The sequence below is a fragment of the Lemur catta genome, chromosome 1, assembly GCF_020740605.2.
Source record: "Lemur catta isolate mLemCat1 chromosome 1, mLemCat1.pri, whole genome shotgun sequence".
Lineage (NCBI taxonomy): Eukaryota > Metazoa > Chordata > Mammalia > Primates > Lemuridae > Lemur > Lemur catta.
Window position 1 is genome coordinate 225,566,416 of NC_059128.1, and position 24,918 is coordinate 225,591,333.

The window sequence follows — 24,918 nt, forward strand, 5'->3', positions numbered from 1 at the left end:
ACACTAGGTCCCAAAAGACTAGACCAAACCAGAATGGAGTCCTTCATCCTGGGTGCCACATAATCAAACTGAACTTTAAAATGGGTCATTTTTCAAAAAAAAAAAAAAAAAAAAACTAGGAGATTCAGAGCAATCAGTCAGAAGGTTCCCAGTCTCCCTGAGCTGGCATAATAAAGAAGTCCCTTCTGTTTTAACCCTCTAAGGAAAGTAAATTCAAAATGATAAGTCTGCTTTTTGTCCCTTATTTCTTCTTTCTTCAGGTCTTTTCTGCCTATAAAGCCAACCGCCTCTGCTCAGCTCATTGGTCTGCCTTTCTATTTCATAGATGGGATGCTACCTGATATATGAATCACTAATAAAAGCCAATTAGATCTTTAAACTAAATTTGTTGAAATTTTGTTTTTTGACAGTGAGCAACATAATACTAGACAGTATAGATACATAGCATAGTATAGGTATATATCTATTAATATATATATACGTGTATATAGTTAAGTGTAGGTATATATGGTAATCATACAAGTACAATTATTTATCCATTGCCTAAAATGTGCATAGTAACATCCTAGGCTTTGTGGAAATACACGGAAGTACAAGATCAAATCTGTGTTCCCAAGTTCAGAACTAGTAGGGAAAACATATGTGCTTCCCCAGAAATAATTTACAATTTAAGGCAATAGTTAAATGTTACTGGTTTCAGTGGAGGAAAAAAATCAACATGAAGTAGAAATCTGGAGAAAGGGGTGGGAGGAGTATATTCCAGGCTGAAGAAAAGGAAATGTTGCAGTTAAGGAATACTGTGCTGGAAACACTGAAAATGTGGGAGCCATAATTTGCAGAAGGTGGGGGTAGAATCTAGGTTGATGGCAGTGGTGGGTTTTGGATGCATGTTGAAGAATGGTAGAAGATAAAATAATGTTGATTAGCTAGGAATGGGCCATGTCAGTCAGAGGAGGCATTTGGACAACATTCCATGAGGGTAGGACCATCCAATTTTTGTGTGAGTGAAGCTTACTTTAGGTGAATAGGCAGTAGGGAAAAATGGACTCCCAACACTACCATACAAGACTTCTTCAGGAGTCTAAATAAAACTTGAGTCAGAATTTTCTCTACTTCCAGGAGGTGTGCAGTATAGTTATATGTCATTTAACAATGGCAATACATCCTGAGAAATGACTCATTAGGTGATTTCAGTGGTGTGCAAACATCATACATATACAAACCTAGATGGTATAGCTTACTACAAAATTAAGCTATATGATGTAGCCTGTTACTCCTAGGCTACAAACTTGTATAGCATTTTACTGTACGGAATACTGGAGGCTACTGTAACACAATGGTAAGTATTTGGTTATCTAAATATAGAAAAGTTACAGTAAAACTATGTTATAAAAGATTTTAAAAGTACACCTTTATAGGGCACTTACCATAAATGGAGCCTGCAAAATTGGAAGTTGCTCTAGGTGAGTCAGGTAGTGAGTAGTGAGTGAATGTGAAGGCCTAGGACATTATTGTACACTACTGTAGATTTTATAAACACTGTGAACTTAGGCTACACAAAACTTATAAAAAATTTCCTTTCTTCAATAATAAATTAAACTTAGCTTACTGTAGCTTTTTTTTTACTTTATAAATGTTTACTTTTTTTTAACTTTTTGACTCTTTCATAACCTTTAGCTTAGAACACAAACACATTGTATAGCTGCACAAAAATATTTTTTCTTTATATCCTTATTCTATAAGCTTTTTTCTATTTGTAAAATTTTTAATTTGTTTTTTACTTTTTCAACTTTTTTGTTAAAAACAAATACACAAACACACATATTAGCCTGGGCTTACAGAAGGTCAGGATTATCAATATCACTGTCTTCTACCTCCACATCTTGTCCCATTTGAAGGTCTTCAGGGGCAATAACATGCATGGAGCTGTCATCTCCTATGACAACAATGCCTTCTTTTGGAATACCTCCTGAAAGACCTGCCTGAGGCTGTTTTACAGTTAACTTTTTCTTTTTTTAAATAAGTATAAGGAGTACACTCTAAAATAACGAAAAAAGCATAGTATAGTAAATACATAAACCATTAACAGTCATTTATTATCATTATCAAGTGTTATGTACTGTACATAATTTTATGTGTTATACTTTTATACAAGTGGCAGCGCAATAGATTTACATCAGCATCACCACACATACATGAGTAATGTGTTGCACTGCCACATAACAACAACTATGACATTACTAGGCAATAGGAATTTTCCAGGTCCATTATAATCTTATGGGACCACTGTTGTATATGTGGTTCAACGTTGACTGAAAGATCATTATGGGACGTATGACTATACTTCAAAATATAAAAACCCAGAATGGCTGTATGAGTACTGGAAGTATGGTTTCTACTGAATGGGTATCATTTTTGCACCATTGTAAAGTCAAAAAATTGTAAGTCAAACCATCCTAAATTGACACCCATCTCTATGCATGAATGAAGTCTCTGTGGTACCTCAGGACACTAGGACTTTGGGGAAAATTACTAACTTTAGCAGTTTTGGTATAAGTCATTCTGGCTCTGCCATTTATTAGCTAGGTTATTACTTAACTTCTATTAACTTCAGTTTCCTCTGCAAACAGGAACCATGGTAGTATCTATCAAAGCATTGTGAGATTTAAAGGAAATGTGTAAAGGTAGTAGCCCAGTGTCTGGCACAACAACAAAAACAAAACTCTCAATAACGGTTAACTAATCATATAATCAACACAAAGAACTTTCCATTAAGGAGATTAAACTCTCTGGAGCGAAAGATCTCATAGAAACGCTCCTTTCAACGCTCTTACTCTTCTAGTACTAAATTATTGGCAGTTCGTGAACTCATCATGACGTTGCCTGCCTCCTTACCTTTTTATCTACCACTTCCTCTCCAAGAGAAGAGCCATTCTCCCACGAACTCCCTACTCATTCGTGAAGTCTTGGCTTAAATCCCAAGCTCTCTGTGAAGTTTTTCTTGGTATCGACACCACCCCCATCCCATAGAGTTCCTTACACTGCCTTGCATGCTATCTCTGGTCTTTGGACATACATTTAATGTTGCATGCATTGTAATAAAATTGTAATTACTGTGTTTTCCTGGTGTCTTGTCTTTTCCACTAGACCCTAAGGTTTTGTGGCATTCACTTTGTAACACCCACATCTATCTAGTCCTTTACTTAAAATACAGGAAGTGCAGGGTTGGATGCTGAAGTCTTCACGATTTGGGTTCCTTCACTTAGCAGTGACGTGACCCTAGGTGACGCCTCCCAATCTCCCCTCATCTGTAAACTGGGGGCGACAACTTGTACATCGTTGTGGCCTGGAGTCCATGAGCTAACAAGAAGTACCCTGCACCTCGTAGGGGCTAGCTGACGGAGGAAATAACGTTGGCCAGCGCTGGCCGGAAAGGCGGGACCACGAACCCGAAGGAGAAGGCGAGTTCCACTGCGCAGGTGCACGCGGGAGGGGTTGACAAGCTGGCCCCCGTGGCTGCCTGTACGGTTCCGGGGCCAGCTCGCAGCTGGGGCGGCCAGCCGTCGCGGAACTGACGTCATCACTGTGCGCTGCCACGTCTGCTCCGCTCCGTGGTAATGGAGGTAGGGGATGAGTGCTGACCTGGCCGAGCTCTGGCTCTAGTTTTAGCTCTGGCTCTGGCACTGACTCGGGTCTGGCACCCCAAAGCCTGGATACCTTTTCTCGACTCTCTGGGCGGGGACGACCTGCGTACAGGCAGCTGGTTTGGAGTGCTTCAGCGCGGGGAGGGAGTTCTGTTGCCTGGGGTCCAGTCTGTAAAGCCGCCGCCGCCTCCCAGGGATCCTGCCCCACCGGCCGGGCCTCTTCCATGCGTGAGTATTACTGAGCTGCCTCACTGTCCGACTGTCCTGGGCCTGGTCTGGCCCTCCGGGGTGTGTGGCGGGGACCGCCTTTGTCCACACCTCTTAGGGACCAGTCTGTTGAAGTTTGTGATCTTTAGCCGGCTACCTCCCCCCACCCCATACTCTCGCCTCTTCCGTCCCAGTTTTTTGCCCCTCACTTTTCTTTCCCTTTGCTCACTAATTAAGCAAGGACTAGCAGCCCCTACATCCAACCGTTTGAATGCTTTGTCTCACTTGGCGTTTGCTAATCTAACAGTAAGGCTGTTAGGAATAGGGAACATCGGATCAGTCTGCAGTAACGTTTTGAAAAACAGGGTTTTTCCAGCGTGTCATCCTTTGGTTTTTGGTTGTCTCGTTAGGAAACATTTGATATCCATATTGGAGGAACCATGGTTTTTGCCCTAAATTGATGAAAACACAGCTTCTTTTCAGTGAGGATCTCTGTTACTTGCCTTTTAATCTTGCAGTTTCAGTAATTTCTAAATGATTTTACATCAGTTTTTCTGGAGTGGGAATCCACTTGAGTTCCTTTCTGTATTTTCACCTAGCATATGGAGATACCATTTGAACAGTTTCACTTTTAAAGAGTTAAAAGGCCTTCTTGTGCCCTTTCATTTATCTTCATCAGTTCTGATATCGACCTCTGTAGAACAGAGGACACTTGTTTTTCCCCTCACGAAGAAACAAACTCAGAGGCCAAACGACTCAGGTAAGGTCAGATAATCTGACACATCTGATCTCAGAGCCCAGATCCCTTGATAACAAAACCTAACATTTTGGACAGTGTGTTTTCTCCTGTATTTCAAGTGGTTTAGCATGAGATTTGAATTGGAAATATATAAATTGTGATGTTTCTTGTAAACTAACATCTGATTGTAGTATCTTTCATATGATACAAGTCAACTGACAAAAGACAAAAATTGTGACTTGCCTAAACTGAACAGAGAGAGCTTAGATCAGAACCTAGGCTTCTTTCTGACCCATTAGAGTCTGAATTTTCCTTTAATTAGAATAAAGTAGCTAAGAGACACTGGGAGCGTTTGTTTGAAAATCTGGTTTTGCAAGGCCTGCTCACTCAGTTTTTCTGGTTGTTTTGTTATGTTGCCTACTTTAAAAATAGTCAACTGATATTTAAATGTTTTCTTTTGTTGTTGTTCAGAGTTGAAACCGGTTGACAGCCATTAACCTGGGTTGCAACTACAGGCGGCACTGGAAACAGACTGGTTCCCGGACATGCCCGGTGGAAGGAGGGGCCCCAGTCGGCAGCAGCTAAGCCGTTCAGCTTTACCTTCTTTACAGACGTTGGTTGGTGGGAGCTGTGGCAATGGAACAGGCTTGAGAAACAGGTACAGAAGAAATAAGGGTATGCATAATTTGTGATGTCCTATGATCAATAAGACTAATATGAAAGTCATCATGCCATCCAGATATTTGCTTATCTTGATACTGAGGTAGAAATCCTGTCCTTGAAGACTGAAAGCTCAATATTTCAGAATATTTTGGAAGTAGAAAGATGTGATATGGGGCCTGTAAAGTGAAAACAGTCACAAAGTAAACTCTTACTTTAGGCTGATATTCCAAATTCTAGTCATCCCCTTTTTAGCTATTAGAAGGAAGAAGTGAATGAAAATACAAGGCAAATGCAATTGTTTATCTACTTACTGGCATTCCTTGTTTCTTTTTTTTGGAGAGCAAATTAAAACTGACAGCTCACATGTGGTTCTAAAATTATGTCACATTCCATCAAAGGTTTTAAAAATTTTTTTGTCAAAAAATTATTCTATAATAATAAGCTGTCAGCTATAGCCTAGACATCTTAAGTTTGTGTCATGTTGTATGAGAATAAAGAATTTGATCTTTTTAATGGAAATTTATGTTCCTAATTTTCAAAAGTTACAATGAATTATTTCTAATCTACAGTAACTAACGTCATCAAGAGGTTTGATCATGTAACAGTGCAAAGAAATGTTTCTATCCAATCAAGTGTTTGGTCAAGATAATTTTTGCCAGTTAATTTCTGCTTTTTCCCTGAATATAGTTTTTCCTTGCCTTGATTTTAATTTTCAAAGCTAGCAGTCAGTACCACTCTTGTCTTTTGAGGCCTGCCTGATAGTATTTATGCACTTTTCTCTTCTTGGCCTGACCTCCCTCTTTCTTTCTGACTTTCCAACTCAAGTTCTACCCAATCTTCAAAATTAATTCTGATCTTGTCATTTCAGTGGAGCTCTCCCTGAAATTCCAGTTTGAAGGAATTTTGTTCCAGTCTCTGATTCTCATTATACTAATTTTCAATCCAAATTTTATGTTTATATATTTATACAGAGTAACTGTAGTTTATTCAACAGTATTATTTTTTACTCTGCTGCTCTTTGGATTTCTTCATTTTAAAAATAGTGATACTGTTTGCATCGAAGCAAGATGTTGAAAATAAATGAGGTAGTAGCAGTAATTTTTTAAAACTACTGATTTTTTCGAAAATTTCTACAAATAACATGTATTATTTTATATTTGTTAAAATAAAGAAATGAAAAGAATGAGAGTATGTGAAAATGCTTTAGAAGAAAGGTACGGAGATGAAAATTGTTTGCAATTTGAAGTACATGCCTTAATTTTACTAAGATATACTATAAACTTATAGATTCAGCACTTTCAAATTGTGATAGAAAATCCTACCTATGCCTAGCTAGGATTCTAGCTAACTACAAAATTCTAGCTTTGCCTCTGTCTTAACTCCAGCAGTTCTTTGTTCATTCCCTTCTACTTTGGCTTTGAGAATTTCCCTAGATAATCATGTTCTCAAACTGTCCCATTGAATCCCTCTTCAGTGTCATAGAGGCTGCTGTAGGAGGGCTCAGAAGGGAAAAGGGGGCCAGGTGCGGTGGTTGACATCTGTAATCCCAGCACTTTGGAAGGTGGAGGAGGGAGGATTGCTTGAGATCAAGAGTTCAAGACCAGCCTGAGCATGAACAAGACCCTGTCTCTACAAAAAAAAAAAGGAATAAAGAAAAATTAGCAAAGCATGTTGGCATGGCCCGTAGTCACAGCTATTCAGGAGGCTGAGGCAGAGGATCATTTGAGCCCAGGAGTTTGAGGTTGTAGTGAGCTAGGACGATGCTACTGCACTCTAGCTGAAGTGACAGAGTGAGACCCTAAGGAAAAAAAAAAGGAAAAGGGGTGGGGCAGCCCTAGTAGTCTAGGCTTCATGTTTTCTATTCCTCTTAATCATATTAACTCCCTTTCCTATGAGTTTTAAATATCAGGATACCATGTAAAATATCTCTTGGGGGAAGGATAATGAAGCGTTCTGCTGTTAAAAAGAGCTGAAAGTCTCATTCCTAGATGCTTCTGCTTGCACTTGGAGTTTTCAGATAGTATACTGGGAAGAACTCAGAACATTTGGGAAATACCTCTGCTTTTACCTGGATTTGGCTGTAGTCTTGTATTCTTTTCTCTGCCCTTCATTGTAGGTCTTCTGTCCTGGCTTTTTAGGGTTCCAACTATGGTTGCCTTGATTTACCATTCTCTACCCTCTCTCCTTTAACATATATTTCTTTGGTAATTGATTATGGGGGTGGGTAGAAGAATGTGTTTTCCAACAGATTAAAGTGAAAGAAATAATTGGTCATGGCTTGAAAAGTCCCTGAGACTATTACTGAATGATTCTTTTGTGACATGTTTACCTAGAGAGGTTATTTTGGGAAGAAAAGGCTCTATATTTGCTTCTTGATGAGAAGGAAGCAGATGGAATAGTTTGTTTTATGAGGCCTGGGAAAGAGGTATAAAAAATATAGATAAAGGCAATGGTGGATGGCTTAGAATATGGTTTTAAGAAGGATGTATATGAAGAAAGACAGTGTCCAAATGAGGAGAGCTTACTTCTGGGATGTCTGTAGAATATTGAAGAGAGAAATAGATAATTGCTTAAGTATGGTATGATCTGGGGTGTCTGCAAGACATAGGTTGACTGGAGAAGAGAGCCTTTGTACCTGTTTGGTAGGTGTTTGTGGCCTGATTAGTTAAGTTAAATTTGAGAATGTCAAAGAGCTAGTTTGGTGACACAGTCAAGATTGAAATCCATAGTTCTCTGTCCCGCTTTCTACCTTCGGGTAACAGGGATTTATTCTTGCAACAATGTATTTAGATGATTGTCCTTTTAAAAAAGGAAGATTTACCGTGTATTTTTGAGTTTCTTAGCTTCAGATTGAGGGAGAATCTTATTTGAGAAGAACTAAGTGTGTTTTTTTTCCTTTGTTTATTCCTTGCATATACTTTGTTAATATCACCTGAACATGTGCAAATAATTACTGTTTTTTCTATCTCTTCTAATTCCTCTTCTTCCCTTTGACTCTTTCTTGTTTTATCCATTTGCTTACCCAAGTTGTGCTGTTTGCTGGCTCCATAAGAGCTAGTATCAGGCTTGCTATGCTAATCCTTTCCTGCACTCAAAACTGTATATGCAAGGACAAAGCACAGGTATTCAGCATAAATCACATTGTTTATACAAACAGTTCTAGGCACAGCTAGCCATTCTTATTATTTAGGGAAAGTTTTGTATCAGTGGAGGGGACTGTTTACCGGTCAAGTTTCCAGATGTAACCCTTATAAGCAGGTCTTTCTAAGGGTAGCTATGCTGAATACCTGATTTCCTTTTGAGAGTCTGGAATTTTGTACTGCTAGGAAGAAAGAGGGTGCCTATGTGGCTAGCCCCCAATAAAAACTTTGCACATTGAGTTTTTTTCTTTTTTTTTTTTTTTTGAGACAGAGTCTCACTCTGTTGCCCAGGCTAGAGTGCTATGGCATCGGCCTAGCTCACAGCAACCTCAAACTCCTGGGCTCAAGCAATCCTACTGCCTCAGCCTCCGGAGTAGCTGGGACTACAGGCTACAGGCATGCACCACCATGCCCGGCTAATTTTTTCTATATATTTTTAGTTGTCCGGTTAATTTCTTTCTATTTTTTTTTTTTTTTAGTAGAGACAGGGTCTCGCTCTTGCTCAGGCTTGTCTCGAACTCCTGACCTCAAGCTATCCTCCCGCCTTGGCCTCCCACAGTGCTAGGATTTCAGGCGTGAGCCACCACACCCGGCCCACATTGAGTTTCTAATGAACTTTCCTGGTAGACAACACTTTATATGTGTTGTCACAACTTGTTGCTGTGAGAAATAAGCGAGTCCTGAATAAATTCTTAAATCTATTTTTATATCCTGTTAGAGGAATAATTCTTTTGTTTTTCCTACATAATACCTCTTTAACTAATTTTCTGAGGTGTATTGACCAAGTCCGTTTATTTGGTTATAAATTGTTTGGTTTTAAGAACTTCGGTCGTATCTCCTTTCAAGCTTTCAACTTTTTAGTTTAGATGAAAAAGACTTAATCTCATAGATTCTTTTTACATAAGAATACTTTTCTTTTTTCCCCACTGATGCTGTGGATCATTTTATTTGACCTTTGTCTCTGTCTTCTGTCTTGAAGTTTAATAGCCAAGGCAGTATAGAGTATCATAGGTGTAGATCTTTTGTACATCTTTTTTGAAGCCCAGCATTTTATTGACTTTGTTAATGGCAGAAGCATATTAGTCTGCTTTACTTGGGAAAATCCTTTAAGCACCTTTTTAACCCTTACGTCATAACAAATAGCTTAGCATGTTTTCCCCTGTAGTATATTTTTTACTGAAGAGGAATAAGAATTTTTAGTTTGTTCTAGAATAGAGGCTCCTAACCCTGTAACTTCTCATCAGAATTTTTTATTTCAATGTCTTGTGATTAACTGGAGTGAGAGAGTAGATTGGCTGCTGCCCTTAATCCTCTCCATTCAGGTCTGTTGACTTGTACAACTCCAGAGGCTGCCATTCATGTTGTATTTTATGGAATGATGCCTCCTAGAGTTTTACAGTGCTGTGGCGCACCTCCCAGAACAGATCAGAAGCTGTGGTATGTAAAGACTAGTTTATGATTGAGCAAGTATGGTTCTGAGACCTACTGATAGATCACAATTTATTACTTGGTAGGCCTTCTTTATTGGAGTACGCTCTGGGAATGAGAGGAAAAGACTTTTATGCTTTTTTTCCATCCTCCCCACCCCCTGCAGTACTGTTCTTACCTTCTAGCTCTTCTGAGTTTCTCCCATAATATTCTTAACTATGAATAGAGTTCATGTTCCCATGAGTCACTTAAAGTACTATAAATGCCACATACCAATGTTGGTATTCTGTATTTGGAAATTTTAGAGTAGAATGGTAACACTAATATTGTTCGTTCTCTTGAATTTTCTTTGGAAGTATCCAAACCAAGCCTGTTTTCCTTGTTCTGTAAATAGTAACAGAGATCTCTCTGAGATCTCTGTAACTATTCCTAGGCATTAAACAATAGGAAATTTTATCCCTATCCCTTTCTTATCATTTTAGATAGCCTAGCTATGTCTGATCTGTAAAAGACGTTGGAAGAAAGAAGAATAAGATCGAGATTCAAATCTCTATTTATATTTGTGTTTTAAGAGATCTCTCTCCTTTTCGTGACTGTATCAGTCTGCTGCCTTTTCAACTTAAAGATATATATTTGCAGTGAACTAAGAAAAGTACAGTCTCTGTCCTTAAGATTATGGTCTGGTAGACAAGATGTAGATGTATACACAAAATTATGTAAGAGTATAAAAAGTACTGTAATAAAGGTATAATTTAGGTATAATGGTGGCACAGAGAAGAGATGAATCAATTTTGGTTGAGTCAGAATAAGCTTTACAGAGGATATGTTTGAGCATCTTAAAAGTCTTGAACAATGAGTTTAAAAAGTCTTAAAGTATTTTATCAGTAAATACATGAGAAGTTAAGGAAGGGTATTCTTATACATGTAAAGGGAATAATGAGCGCAAAAGAATAGCATGTATATTCCAGACAGCAAATAGCATGGGTATTGTATAGGGTGCATGTGGAAGAGTGAAAAGAGGTGAGGCCTCATAGGATATACTAAAAATTTTTGGATATTATCCCATTGGCAGTAGAGAGCTTTTCAGGGTTTTAGGTAAGAGAGTAATAGTATCAGAGTTTCCCCTTAGACCCCTGAAGGCATGTTGGAGGTTTGGTGAAAATAAAGTTGAATTTAGGAGAATTACTATAATAGTTTAGGTGCAAAATGGTGAATGTTTGAACTAAGGCAATGAATTTAAAGGGGAAGGTACAGTTTGGACAAAGTTTTATAAAGTGGAATCTATAAGATTTAGAGTGATTGGATATGGAGAGGCAGAAGAAGAGTTCTGGTGTGATTCCCAAGTTTCTGATTTGGACAGCTGGTTGGGTGGGCCATGAACTATGTCAGAACTATAGGAGGAGGAACACAAAGATGTCCAAAAGGGAGTTAGGTAACATGGGACTGAAACTCAACAGTGAGCTCTGTAGAAAGAGAGTCTTCAGCATGTAGATGATAATGGAAGCCATGGCTACATCTTAGATCACTGAGAGAGTGTGTAAAGGGAGAAGAGAAGAGGATGCCAGGATGGAAGTCTTGGGGGAAAGCCGACAGTTAAGGGGTAGGTGGATGAGGCAGCAGGGGCCCTTTGTGCTCTGTGACACGGAAGGGTATCGCCAACTGAGTTAACTATAGTTTTCTCTTTCAGGAATGGTAGTGCTGTTGGCCTTCCAGTCCCACCTATCACAGCCTTAATTACCCCGGGTCCTGTTCGTCATTGCCAAATTCCTGACTTGCCTGTGGATGGGAGCCTGCTCTTTGAATTTCTTTTTTTCATCTACCTATTGGTTGCTCTGTTCATCCAGTACATCAACATCTATAAAACGGTGTGGTGGTATCCTTACAATCATCCTGCTTCTTGTACTTCACTGGTAAGTCTTACTAGGCCTTTAACATCTTCATGTCAGCCAAGAAGCTAGCTGGAAAGTCTATATGTAGAAATTATTTTTCTTAATAGTTTTTCTTCTAATAAAATGTTTTTCTACTGGACCACAGATTATTTTCAGAAATAAAATTTCATGGTAAGATTGTTAAGGTATAAATACTAGCAGAGGAAGTAAAAATATAAATGAAAATTTAGAAAACATTTAAATAATTTATTATAGTATCACAGAAAGTTTTTGATATTTAGCTTTCTCTGTACCATGTTAAGTTTGTTGTAAATACAAGGTGTCAATATGATTAAATTCCAGCAGCTCTATCCTTTTAATGACTGGATTAGGATGATGGTAGTTTCTGTCACAAATAAACGCCAAATTATATAATGCTTCAAACACATAACAGTCTGAAGCAGTTGTCTTGGTTGGCAGGCATTCTTTCAGGTGGTCATTCAGGCTGAGGGAGATACTGGTGTCTTCCAACATGGTCCATGGTCAGCCAGAAAGGGGTAAGAGCTTAGGGAAATATAAAGGAGAATTTCTTATGGGTTAGGGTCACATCATTTCCACACATATACACTCCTAATGGCAGGGGTGGCTAGAAAATATAGTCCTTTAGCTGGGTACATTGGTAACCTGAATAAAATTGGGTTCTGTTACAAAAACGAAATTGAAACAGGAACTAGCTGTCTCTGTTGAAGTACATAAAAATATATTGAGGTTTTTTCCCAGTATTTTTAGAGGGTCATGTTAATCTTGTTGCAGAGAAGGTTCACCGTAGATGGGTATATAAAATATCAGTAAGGCTAGTCAGATGACTTGACAGATATGTCATTGGCATGGCAGATTTGGATGGGTGAGAGAGATACGTTCTAGGGGAAAGACAACTATTGTCCTGGGTAGTTTATATATGTGTTTGAGGCTAACAAAAGATTAGCAAACCTCCCTGGCCTGGTGAACATAAAAAGGAAATGTGGACCAAAATCCTCAAGATAGTATGGGAAGGGAATAAAAAATTTTTAAAAAATATTTCTATAACTTGGTTGTTCCTGAAATTAACTGTTAAGAATTTTCTTACTATATTGACCATCCATCTATTTAATATCATGTAATAAGAATGTCGGTTTCTTTATTTAAGCACTGTAACAATTTAATACCAAATTTTCTGTTTTTTAATTTTAAATGGTCTTTTTTCTTACCCGGATTATGAGTTTATTGAGCATAGGAACTATACTTCATGCTTCCTTGGCCATGGTGTTGTGAAAGGGAGGGGTTAAATTAAATAATCTTTAAGACTTCTTCCAGTTATGTAGCTCTGTAAGTATTTACTACCTTAACAGCGTCAATGGCAAACACCTATTAAAATATTTAGTATGTTCTTTATAAGTATTATCTCATTTACTATTTATAAAAGTAGGTAGGTACTACTGTTTGACTCCTATTTTATAAATAAGGATGTGAGACTCATAAACTAGCTCGAAAATCACATAGTAGCAAAATGAGTACTCAATTGCAGACTAATCTACTATGCTTTCTTTCTGTATTTGTTCTGTATTTAGTCTATAAGTGCTTGTTGGGTAGTTCATTATAAAATTTTCAATTGTTTGACATCCCTCTGGAAAATTCTCATTTGTTAAATTTTTAGACTAATCGAAGAGCTTTCTCCCAGCATACCATTTCTGACTAGAGTTCTTTAAAAAAATCACCTACAGACGTTGCCTTGAAACAAAGGGAGCCATGTACCTGTCCATTCGGAACCTGCTGCTACAGGTGCTGACTCCAGAATTATGCTTACTTTGCTCTGACCCACACCATCAAAAATGGATGCCTTTTACCACAACCCCACTCCCCACTTCACTCAGTTCTGAATTCAAGTTTTATGTAATCCCTGTGGTTGGCAGAATCCAAATCATATCTAGAACCTTAGTTGCAAGAAAGCCTGGAAATGTCATTTTTAGAGGAAAGCAAACTTAAAGGAGCTAATAGTGTGGATTGGTTCACTTATTTACTGTACATGATCTTTGCTAACACTAAGCTTAAAATTCAGTTATGAAGCGAAGAGTAACATATGTGAAATAGTAAATAAGATTTTAGGCCATGAATCTGAAAGAAGTCTGAATCAGTGAGCTATTCCAAGATAGAGTGGACTGCCAGAGACCTAGTTATTTCCCATCACTAAAGGTGTTTGAGCCTGGACAGTGGTTGGTTACTTGACTGGGATGCTGTAGAAGGGACTTATGTCCCAAATACATGGTTGTCTTTTAAGTTTTCTTCTATTATGAGTGTCTGACCTGGAAATTTGTAAGATTTATATATTAGGTTTTTCCTTTTTCCATTTCAAGATCTTAATAATTACCAAAAAGAAAATATAGACACCTGGATATGTGAAGTATCGTTTTAGCTCTCAGATAATTAGCTAATGAGTCTTAACCCTAAGAAATATAAAAGCTATAATTAGTAAATTATTCAGAATAGTCAGTAGAGGGCTCTGATTAATCAAATATCCTAATTTATAAGGAGTTAATCATAAACTACCAGTTTTCATTGATTTAAAATATAAAAAAATTTGCTAACAAAAAGATATATTAGGCACTTAAATCTTTTGATTTAAAAAGTGTCTTAGATGGACTGGTGATGCATTAATAAGACCCAGACATTAGCTAGGGGTTTGATGAATCTGCATTCATTACTTTGGAGGAGTGGAATGAGTAGGGAGGAGTCCCAAAACTTGAAGAGGATAAGTATTGTTACAATGCAAAATACTTAGAGAGAGAAAAGGATATGATCTAAGGAGTGGTAAGTCACTCTCTTGATATTGTGGCTGTTCTACCTCTAAAATGGATTTAAATTTGGCCACTTCATTCCATCTCCATTGCTACTAACCCTGATCAATCCATCATCATTTCTCACCTGAATTAAAAGCTATAATTTCTTAACTAATCTTGTCCATCTACGATATATGCTCCATGCAGCAGCCAATGATCATTTTAAAATACAAATAGAACTGTGGCCCTCTTTTCCTAAAATACTATGACTTCCCATTAGAAAAAAAAATCTAAACTCATTTATCACTCATTACCTCATCTCACCCTTCTTGCTGTTGTAACAGGATGACTAAAGCATAACAAAAGCTTGTTTCCCTATTAAATGAAAGGTTTAGTTGGGTGATATAATGGCAGTGTAGCAATTCTTTTTATTTATTGCTTTGCTATCTCCAACATGCTTTTTTGAAACTGTGGTCCAAGGCAGCTGCTGCAACCTCTATCATCACATCTGGACAGTAGGAAGGAGGAGGAAAGGAAAAAGAGACAGTTCTTCCTTTAAGGGCATGGCTTGGAAGTTAGGCAAATCACTTTTCCACACATCCCTTGGCTAGAAGTAGTTTTTGCAAGGGAGGCTGAAAAATGAACCTTTAGTTGGCTGGGAGTCAGTGCCCAGTTAAATTTTAAATGGTAGAAGAAACAACTGGTAATCTCTGCCATTCCCTTTCCCTCTCATGCCACAGTAGAAAGGAAGATCCAGAAGAGCAGGAACCTTGGCTGTCATCTTCAGCACTATATCCTTAGTGTCAAGAAGAGTACCTGGCATGTTGTGGGTGCTACATACATATTTATTGAATTAATTTATTGAGAAATTCAACTTTCCATTTTGGAAGGAATTGTGGAAACCTACAGACCTTTTGACCATCAAAATGAAAATACATACTAAGTTCCTTGGTTCCTGGGAAATAGTTAAGACTTTTCATTTTGCTTATTATCACAGTTATATTGACAGCGTTGGGACTAGAAGAAACCATAGACAGCATTTAGGTAATGCTATTATTTTACAGAAGAAAAGATGAGATCTAAGGCATAATTCTCAATCAAGTTAGGAAGAAAGACTAAATGAATATAATTGATGTGCCAACTGTGTAGTTAAGTAGATGCCCAGTTAGGTTAACATAAGCTTGCATAAAGAGACCAACAGTAACTTCTGAAGTCTGAGAATCCCAACTGATCTATTAAATTTGACTATTATAAATATAGTATTTTATATGAATTATTCTTGCCATAATTCTGTAGGTTACTACTTATTAATCCAAAGCCACAATATTTTCCTTTTAATACAGTAAACTTTCAAAAAAGGAGAATACATTCCAGATAGTTTAAAATAGTGTCTGGAAAGTTAAAGCAATTTGTCATGAAAGGAGAAGGAGAAGGTAGGTGGTCTCTTCAAGATCTGTGAAATTCCCATAGTCTGTAAGGGTAAGGTGATCTAAGGAAGGTCTTTTGAGGGGTAAACCTCTATTGGTGTAGTAGTCCCAGCTGGATATACATCATATTTCTTTCTGATGTAGTTATTTGTTTCTCTTATAGAATTTTCATCTCATTGATTATCACCTGGCAGCATTCATCACAGTGATGCTTGCAAGGAGGCTTGTATGGGCCCTCATCTCAGAGGTAACAGCTCATTCACTATCTTCTATCACTTGTAGCTAGAATTAGTTACTAGATTGGGTTCAGGCTGAAAATGTGAAATGTCCAAATATAACTTTAATAAAACTATAAATTAATTTCTTTACTCCCGTGTGAGTTCTGGCATTACTTTAAAAAAGGTTTTCCTGCAATATATTTAAAATTCAAGTCTGAAATAACTCAAGAGAACTGTTAGAAATCTCATTTGTCAGGCAGGAGCTTATTTTCAGCTTCCAAGTTCTTCAGTACAGTTTTCAAAATTTTAATAGTTCAGTAAAAATAGGATGAGTGTCAGATAACTATTACTGTGGAGAGTCATCTGTACATATACAGTTGCATCTAAAACATCCCGTTTCAGGTAACTTTCTCTTGATATTGTTTATATAGTGTTTGTAGAGTTAGCTAGCAAGAAACGTTTGTTTGAGTTTATTAAAACTTAGAGTTTTAAAAAAGGCAATGTCAAAATGTGCACAGGATTAATCTGAAGATTAGCATCTAAGTTTAGTGGGCAGAAGAGGAAAGAACTGGAACATTAAAACGATCATTTATTTATTTATTTATTTTTATTTTAGAGACAGGGGTTTCTCTATGCTGTCCAGACTGGTCTCAAACTCCTAGCATCAGGCAATCCTCCCACCTCAGCCTTTAGAGTAGCTGGGATTACAGGTGCACAGCACCACACCCAGCTCAAAATGATCTTTATTAAATTAAAAGTTGTTGTTGGAGTTGGCCATTGGTATCATTTTTCATATATTTGTAAACCCCAATAAGGAAGAAAAATGTGCTTTCTTAAGATTTTATTATCTTGTATTCTATAAATGATTACAAAACCAAAAAATGTTAACTTAGCTAAAGTGGCTAATAATTTTAATATTGGAATTTATGATTCAGTGTGAAATTTTAAATGGTCATATCTTAGTTTTTTTTATTTGAGACAGAGTCTCACTCTGTTGCCCGGGCTCCAGTGCCATGGCGTCAGCCTAGCTCACAGCAACTCAAATTCCTGGGCTCAAGCAATCCTTCTGCCTCAGCCTCCTGAGTAGCTGGGACTACAGGCATGTGCCACCATGCCTGGCTAATTTTTTCTACATATTTTTAGTTGTCCAGATAATTTCTTTCAATTTTTTTAGTAGAGACAAGGTCTTGCTCTTGCTCTTGCTCAGGCTGGTCTCGAACTCCTGAGCTCAAACTATCCACCCGCCTCGGCCTCCCAGAGTGCTAGGATTACAGGTGTGAGCCACCACGCCCGGCCAGATTTTTTTAAAATCACGTATATCTTATATATAATTTTATAATCAGATTATTGAAAGTCAGCTTATTTCTTGCATAACACACATGGAAAGTCTTCTTGTGTATAAGCTCTGATTTTCAGGAATCTTATTTCTGTGAGCACAGTAGTTAGAGATGTTAAGTCATGATCTGAAAGCCATTTGAAGTTAACTGGAAAATACTGGTAGTAGGATTGTGTTTTTCACAGGGGGAAATGGTGTTTTTATAACCTTTTCTTTCAGGTTCTTTATTTAGATGATGAAAATAGAAGCTTACTTTTGGATATATTGAGAAAGTGTGTTCTTTCTTTAGAGGATCTCACTGGAGTTTTATGTTTACATCTCTTAAAATAGGCAGGGAATGATTTTGTTGCATCCCTTTAGTTACTTAGAAATGCTGCTTGGATATGTCAAATTAATATGTCCAGGTAGTGTGTAAACCCTGCATAACTGGGGTTTCTACCCTATTGCTGCAAAGGCAACTTTGAAAGGCCTAAAAATAGTTTAGCAGCTTTTGCACACCCTTAGTTGGAGACTATATTAGCTACTTTCTAAAGAAGCTTGCAGTTCTTACTGGGAACAGAATATTTAAGCTGAATTTAAACATGTTTTTAATCAAAGACTTAAACTTATACCTTAATGTGCATCAGTAAGGGAATGTTTAAATAATTATGGTACATCTACATAATGGTATAGCATGTAGTCTTTAAAAAGATGAAAAAATGTTTATGTATTAACCTCCAAGATGTTAAGTGGAAAAAACAAGGTACAGGACAGTGTTTAAAAAAGACAGATGGAGGGAACAAAATATATTTGCTTTTATATAAATAAATTGTATCTAGAAGGACATGCAAACTATTATAACAACAGGCTACCTAGTTGGTGGTAAGAGATGGGAACAGCAGGTGGGAAGCTTTTCACTACAAACACTGTTACACTTTTGTATTTTGCGTGATGTGAACATATTACCTACTGAAAAATTTTAAAAAGCTGTATAGTGATTCTCTCCCTAAAATATCTAAAGTAGATGGATAAAATCCATTATAAATCATCTTTTCTTCCTTCCATTAAAATAAATTTGCCCTCTTTTTTTTGCTTATTTCACAGAAAGGATCCCTACCCTGAGAAGGACCTATCGTATTTAAGGAAAGGGTGGAGGTTTTTAATTCAGAAAGCTAAATACTATTCAGAGAGGACTACCTCTCCACCTACATAGACTCTGTTTGTTCACCTCCAGGCTAGCTCTGCTTCTGTACTTGCTCCATGAGACCAGAAGTAAATGCAACTGTTTGTTCACGACCCTGAAACAACTCTCTTTTTTGACAATTATTTTTCTAAATAGAAAAGTACTATATTTTGCTAAAAAAAAAAATTGGAAAATGCTAAAATTTAAAGCAGAAACTTTAAAAATTACAGTCTCATTGAGGACCACATTTTGGTGTACTCCCTTCTAATCTTTATTTGCATATAAAGATATAAGATATATATATTTATTTTAATATATTTGAGACATTATCTGTATATAGTTTTATATCTATACTTTTTACTTAACATAGTGTTACGAATATTTTTCTTTTCCATACCTGGCTAACTCTTGCTTATCCTTTAGATCTCAGCTTAAATATAACTTCCTAAAGGAAGCCATCTCTAGGTTAGGATCTGTTGCTATTTGCTCTCCATAGCAGCTTACTCTTTTCCTTAGATCTCATCATAATTATAAGAATAATTGTCTAAATCTAAGTTTGCTTAGATTATTTGCTTTTCATGGTTGGGCAGCTTCATAAAGACAAGGGTGTTGTTTGTCTTGGTTACCACTGTGAACCCAGAACCTGGTAAAGAGTGGTTAGCACAGTGGTTAAGAATAAGGCTTGGGTTCAGGAATAAGGCAAAATTAATAATAAATCCAAGCTCTGCTGCTGTGGTGACATTAGGCAGAAGTAGTCTTTTTTATTTCTAACCCTGAAGTTTTGAGATGGGAGGCAATGGAGTAACTCCAGTGACTGAAATAACTTCCTTAGTCTTTGACATGTGAGGTATATTGGCATGAGTTATGGATCAGGGGAGTGATAGGAAACTATGTGCCCTGCTATGGCTGAGAACACCGTGAGCCTTCTCCACAGTTTGAGGCTTAAGCAGTTCATTGCATTATTAATTTAACTGCTTCTTTGCATTTTAAGTAACTATTTATACTGTGTATATTACTATATATGTAGTATATACAATACATTGCAAATATATTATATATGTTGTGTAATATTATCTGTAAACTAAGAAGTGGATATATAGGAGGGACCTGAAAAACGACTTAGCCCCTCCCATGTACTGTTGATTCCAGATGACTTTTTTCCCCTTTCTGAGTTCCGATACTGCTGTTTTAGAGGTTATGGATATCTACCATTTTCCCCTACATTTTTGTCATTCTATCCTTCCTAGTACATTTTGAAAGAAAATGGCATTGCACAGCTTCATGTTTTGAGAAGTACTTACTATATATAGTCAGTTTTAAAGATTTGAGATTAAAGAAGAATATTTGAACAGCTGTAATGTAAAGAATTGGAAGTGATTATGCATTATTTCCATGTTTGCAGAAGTTAAAAAAGAAACATAAGGTGTGTGTCCAAGAAGATCCAATTATTTTTTGAAACTTCAGTAACTTATTAAACACTAATTTAGCAAACAGATTAGAGGTGAGGATTCAAATAAAAATAGAAATATCACTGCTATTGAGGCCCTTATAGTCTAGTGGGAAGTAAGACAGATAAATTAGTGGCTCTCCATCTTTATGTACATAAAAACCACTTGATAGGTTCTTAAAATATAGGTTCCTTGACTCATTTTGTTCCCTGCCTCTGGAGAAGGAGGTCATTAGGCATTTACATGTTCAATAAGCACCCCAGGTGATTCTGATGAATGTGGTCCATGGACCATACTTCTCAAAGTATGTCTCAATGCCCCAGTGTAAATAAATGAGATGATATCGTAAGAACTTAAAGGAGGTCTGTATACGGCACTGTGGGGGTACAAGGAAGAAATGATGAGCTGTGGCTAGAGAAGTTATTATTAGGGAGATAACATGCAATGGGCAGTTTTTCTTTTTCATTTTTTTAGACACGTTTTAGCTTCCACTAAAGCTACTAAGTCCTTCCTTGAGTTGCATTACTTTTGAATAAGATCATTTATAAAATGTTCCTTTTGATGCTTCCAAACTTTCAGGCTACTAAGGCAGGTGCAGCATCAATGATTCACTACATGGTTCTGATATCAGCTCGCTTGGTACTACTCACTTTGTGTGGATGGGTACTTTGTTGGACCCTCGTCAATCTCTTTCGAAGCCATTCAGTCCTCAATCTCCTTTTCCTTGGCTACCCGTGAGTACTCCAGTTTTACCATTTTATTAGTAAATCTTTAGAAGTTATTTGGGTTGTGCAAATGATTCTATAAAAGAGGGGAAAATGAAATTCTTCAAATATAAGCCAAGAGTTTAGAAAATTGGAAAATCTGGGGGTATAGTGACCATATATTTTGTTTTCTAAACTAGGGTACAGTTGGGACAACAGGCATAAAGCAGGACTGTCCCAGGAAACCTGGAATATATGGCTGTTTTACCAATGGAGAATATTTTAATTATCTCTATTCACCAAGTAAAGACCTGTACTAGGGAAATGGTGGTTAATTTTAGTTGAATGAACTGGCTTAATCAGTCTTAACCCTTGGATGGTAATTTGGTTGGTCATATTACTTTGATCTTTGGGATCATGTAACAGAAGTACCGTACAGTAACCCCCACTTATCCATGGTTTTGCTTTCCACAGTTTTGCTTTCCATGGTTTCAGTTACCCACAGTCAACCAAGGTCTGAAAATAGTAAATGGAAAATTTCAAAATGTACAGTTTATACGTTTTAAATTGTATGTTGTTCTGAGTAGCATGATGAAATCTCTTGTCATCGCACTTTGTCCCACCCAGTATGTGAATTATCTCTTTGTCAAGCGTATCCATGCTGTACAGGCTCCCTGCCCATTAGTCACTTAGAAGCCAACTTGGTTATCAAATCAGCTGTCACTATATAGCAATGCTTGTGTTGAAATAACCCTTATTTTACTTAATCTTGCCCGAAAGTGCAAGATTAGTGATGCTGGTAATTCACATATGCCAAAGAGGAGGTGTAAAGTGCTTCCTTTAAATGGAAAGGTAAAAGATCTCAACTTAATAAGTAAAGACAAAAAAATCATGCTGATGTGGCTAAGATTTAGGGCAAGAACAAATTCTATCCATGAAATTGTGAACAATATATTGTTATAACTATTCTATTTTATTATTATTGTTAATTCTTTACTGTAACTAATCTATAAATTAAACTTTATCATAGGTGTGTATATACAGTATAGGAAAAGGCATAGTGTATATAGGGTTTGGTACCATCCATGGTTTCCGGCATCCACTGGGGGTCTTGGAATGTACCCCCTGAGGATAAAGGGGGGCTACTGTGTGCCCTATTCAAGCCCTGTAGACATATATATATTATTATTTTTTTAATCAACATTTTATTATGAAAACTTGTAAACACTCAACAATGTTGAAAGAATTTTACAGCAAACACCAGTGTAACCCCACCTAGATTCTTCCTATTAATATTTTACTATAATTGCATAATACATACCTGTCCATCCATCCCTCTATCCATCAGTCCATCTTATTTTTGGTGCATTTCGAAGTTAAATTTCAGACCTCAGTTTACTGCCCCCAAATACTTCAGCATATACATATATTAATTAGAGCTTGCTGTTTGTCTACAGTTTTTTCTTTTGAGGTTAAATTTCTTTTGAGGTAAAATTCACAAATCTTGTGTATATTTGTTCAATTTTGATACATGTAAACACATCTGTTTAACTCAAACCCATATCCAGATATAGAACATTACCACTACTTCAAAAGGTTTCTTCATGCCACTTTTCCATCAAACCCCCACATTTATCTCCCCAGAGATGACCACTGTTTTGATTATTTTCTACTACAGATTAGTTTGCCTGTTCTAAAATGTCATATAAACGGAATCATACAGTATGTACAACCTTTTATGTAAGGCTTCTTTTACTCAGCATAATGTTTTTGAGATTCATCCATGTGGGTGCATGTATCAGTAATCTTTTATTATATGAATATACCATACTTTGTTTATTCTTCTATTATGGATACCTGGGCTGTTTCTAGTTTTTGGTTGTTATAAATAAAATTGTTAAGAACATACTCAAATGAGTCTTTTTTATGAAGATGTTTTCATTCTTTTGGGAGAAATATCTAGAATGGCTTTGCTGTGTCATAGGATAGGACTATGTTTATAAGAATCTACCAGGCCTTTTTTCAAAGAGGTTGTATCATTTTTGTCCTCCCACCAATTGTGAGAGTTCTGGTTGCTCTGCATCTTTGTCAATATTTGAGGTTTTCCGTCTTAAAATTTTAGCCATTCTGGTGAGTGTACATGGTATCTGGTGGGTATGTACTGTACATATTGACATATTGCACATACTTTCTTCATTGGAGATGAATAGATAGCTGCTATTTATTGAGCTTTCATTATGTGCTTGGTGCTTATAAACATCACCTGAGGAAATCATCACCGTAATCCAGGAGGTAGTATATTTAGTCTGCTGTAACAGAGATCTAAAATACTAGTGGCTTTAAAAAGTTACAAGTTTATTCCTCTCTCATGTATAGTATGGGTGTAAGTCACCTTAGTTAACTGTGGCAGCCCCACAGTGTTGGCACCCAGGCTTCTGCTCTCTTTTTACTCCATCCTCCCTAGCAGGATAGATTGGGAGGGGAAGGGCATGATCCAGTTACCCACTTATCACTTCATCCCACCTCCCAGTGGCCAGAACTTAATTGCTGATAGGTACACACACACAAGAGGCTGAAAAATTAAATCTTTAGTAGGGCAGCTGTATCACAACTAAAAATTCTGTTGCTGTGCAGAAACAGGAGAACTGTGGCTGTTGGCAGACAATTAGCTGTCTTTGCCATGGGTAAAGACAAGTTAAGACATTGTAAAACTTTCTCATGGTTAGACAAATTGTGAGAGACTAAGGTATTTTTGATTCCAGAGCCCTTGTCTTAACCATTACTCTGTAATCAATAGTTCTCAAAATGTGGTTCCCAGAACAGCAGTAGGAGCATCATTTAGAAGTGTGTTAGAAATAGAAATCTCAGAATCTACCCTAAACCTACTGAAACAGAAACTGGAAAACAGTGCCCACCAAGTTGTATTTTAACAAGCCCTCCAGGTGATTCTGATGCTTGGTCAAGTTTGAGAATTATTGCTTTATGCCAGTTATGGTGTTGAAGTGTTAGCATGAATTTATATGGGTGATCACATAGTATAAAATCAAGGCATAATCAGAGATTGTGTCGACAAGGATGGCAGGAAGAATCTTCTATTCATTGTGCTTTGTAGGTCTAATTATATTTTTTAAACAATTATATAAGGTATTCATCAGGTGAATTCATTAATATTACCCTTTTTCCTACAAAATGTTATAAACATTTTTCATGACTCAGATTTTGCATAAGGTATGTATTATACTTTATATCAATTGCTTCTATATTTGTAGATTAATATCTTAGCTGTTTGGGTTGAAAATAAATTATTTAGTCATTCTCCTTACCTGGTTGAATCAGAAGATTAACCTAGCTGATTTGAAAGGCTAATTACGGCTATATCAAGGAATATTTTGGCCAGGTTTAAGAGGATTACTGTCATCAAAGTGACTAGCAAACTTTTCTATTTCTATTTAGGTATATAAAGAAGCTTACTTATTCTTAAAGGCTCTTCACAGGAAATAAGAATGTAATTTAAACAAATTTTAGGTTTCAGTATACAAGCATACCTCAGAGATGTTGTGGGTTTGGTTCTAGACTGCTGCAATAAAGTGAATATTGCAATAAAGAGAGTCACAAAAATTTTTTGTTTCCCAGTGTATATAAAAGTTATGTTTACACTGTACTGCAGCCTGTTAAGTGTGTGATAGTATTATTATATAAATTATATGAAAATTGTAGATATCTTAATTTAAAAATACTTTATTTTTTAAAATAAAAAATGCCAGTGATCATCTGAGCCTTCAGTGAGTTGTAATCGTTTTGCTGATGGTGGATCTTGCCTTGATGTTGATGGCTGCTGACTGATTAGGGTGGCGGTTGCTGAAGGTTGGGATGGCTGTGGCAATTTCTTAGATAAGACAGTGAAGTTTCCCACATTGATTGACTCTTCCTTTCATGAAGGATTTGTCTGTAGCATGTGATGCTGTTTGATAGCATTTTACCCACAGTGGAACTTCTTTCAAAATTGGAGCCAGTCCTCTAAAACCCTGTGGTTGCTTTATCTGTTAAGTTTATATAATATTTTAAATCCCTTATTGTCATTTCAACAATATTCACAGCATCTTCACCCAGAGTAGATTCCA

At 36.8% G+C, this 24,918-nt stretch overlaps 1 protein-coding gene across 5 annotated transcripts in view; it reads left to right on the forward strand.

Moving 5' to 3' along the window:
• The first annotated feature begins 3,565 nt into the window (after window positions 1-3,565).
• Window positions 3,566-24,918, forward strand: part of TMEM39A (transmembrane protein 39A) — a 32,287-nt gene continuing 10,934 nt past the window's right edge. For 3 of the 5 annotated variants that reach the window (XR_006732694.1, XM_045540215.1, XM_045540214.1), the window contains exons 1-5: window positions 3,590-3,872; window positions 5,062-5,248; window positions 11,509-11,731; window positions 16,093-16,176; window positions 20,673-20,827. Coding sequence is in view for 4 of the 5 variants with exons in the window: in XM_045540215.1 (XP_045396171.1) it covers window positions 5,136-5,248; window positions 11,509-11,731; window positions 16,093-16,176; window positions 20,673-20,827 (575 nt within the window). In the remaining variant the exon portion in view is untranslated. Of the gene's footprint in view, window positions 3,873-5,061; window positions 5,249-11,508; window positions 11,732-16,092; window positions 16,177-20,672; window positions 20,828-24,918 lie in introns of all 5 variants that reach the window. The other 2 variants (XM_045540212.1, XM_045540213.1) reach the window with 2 other exon arrangements.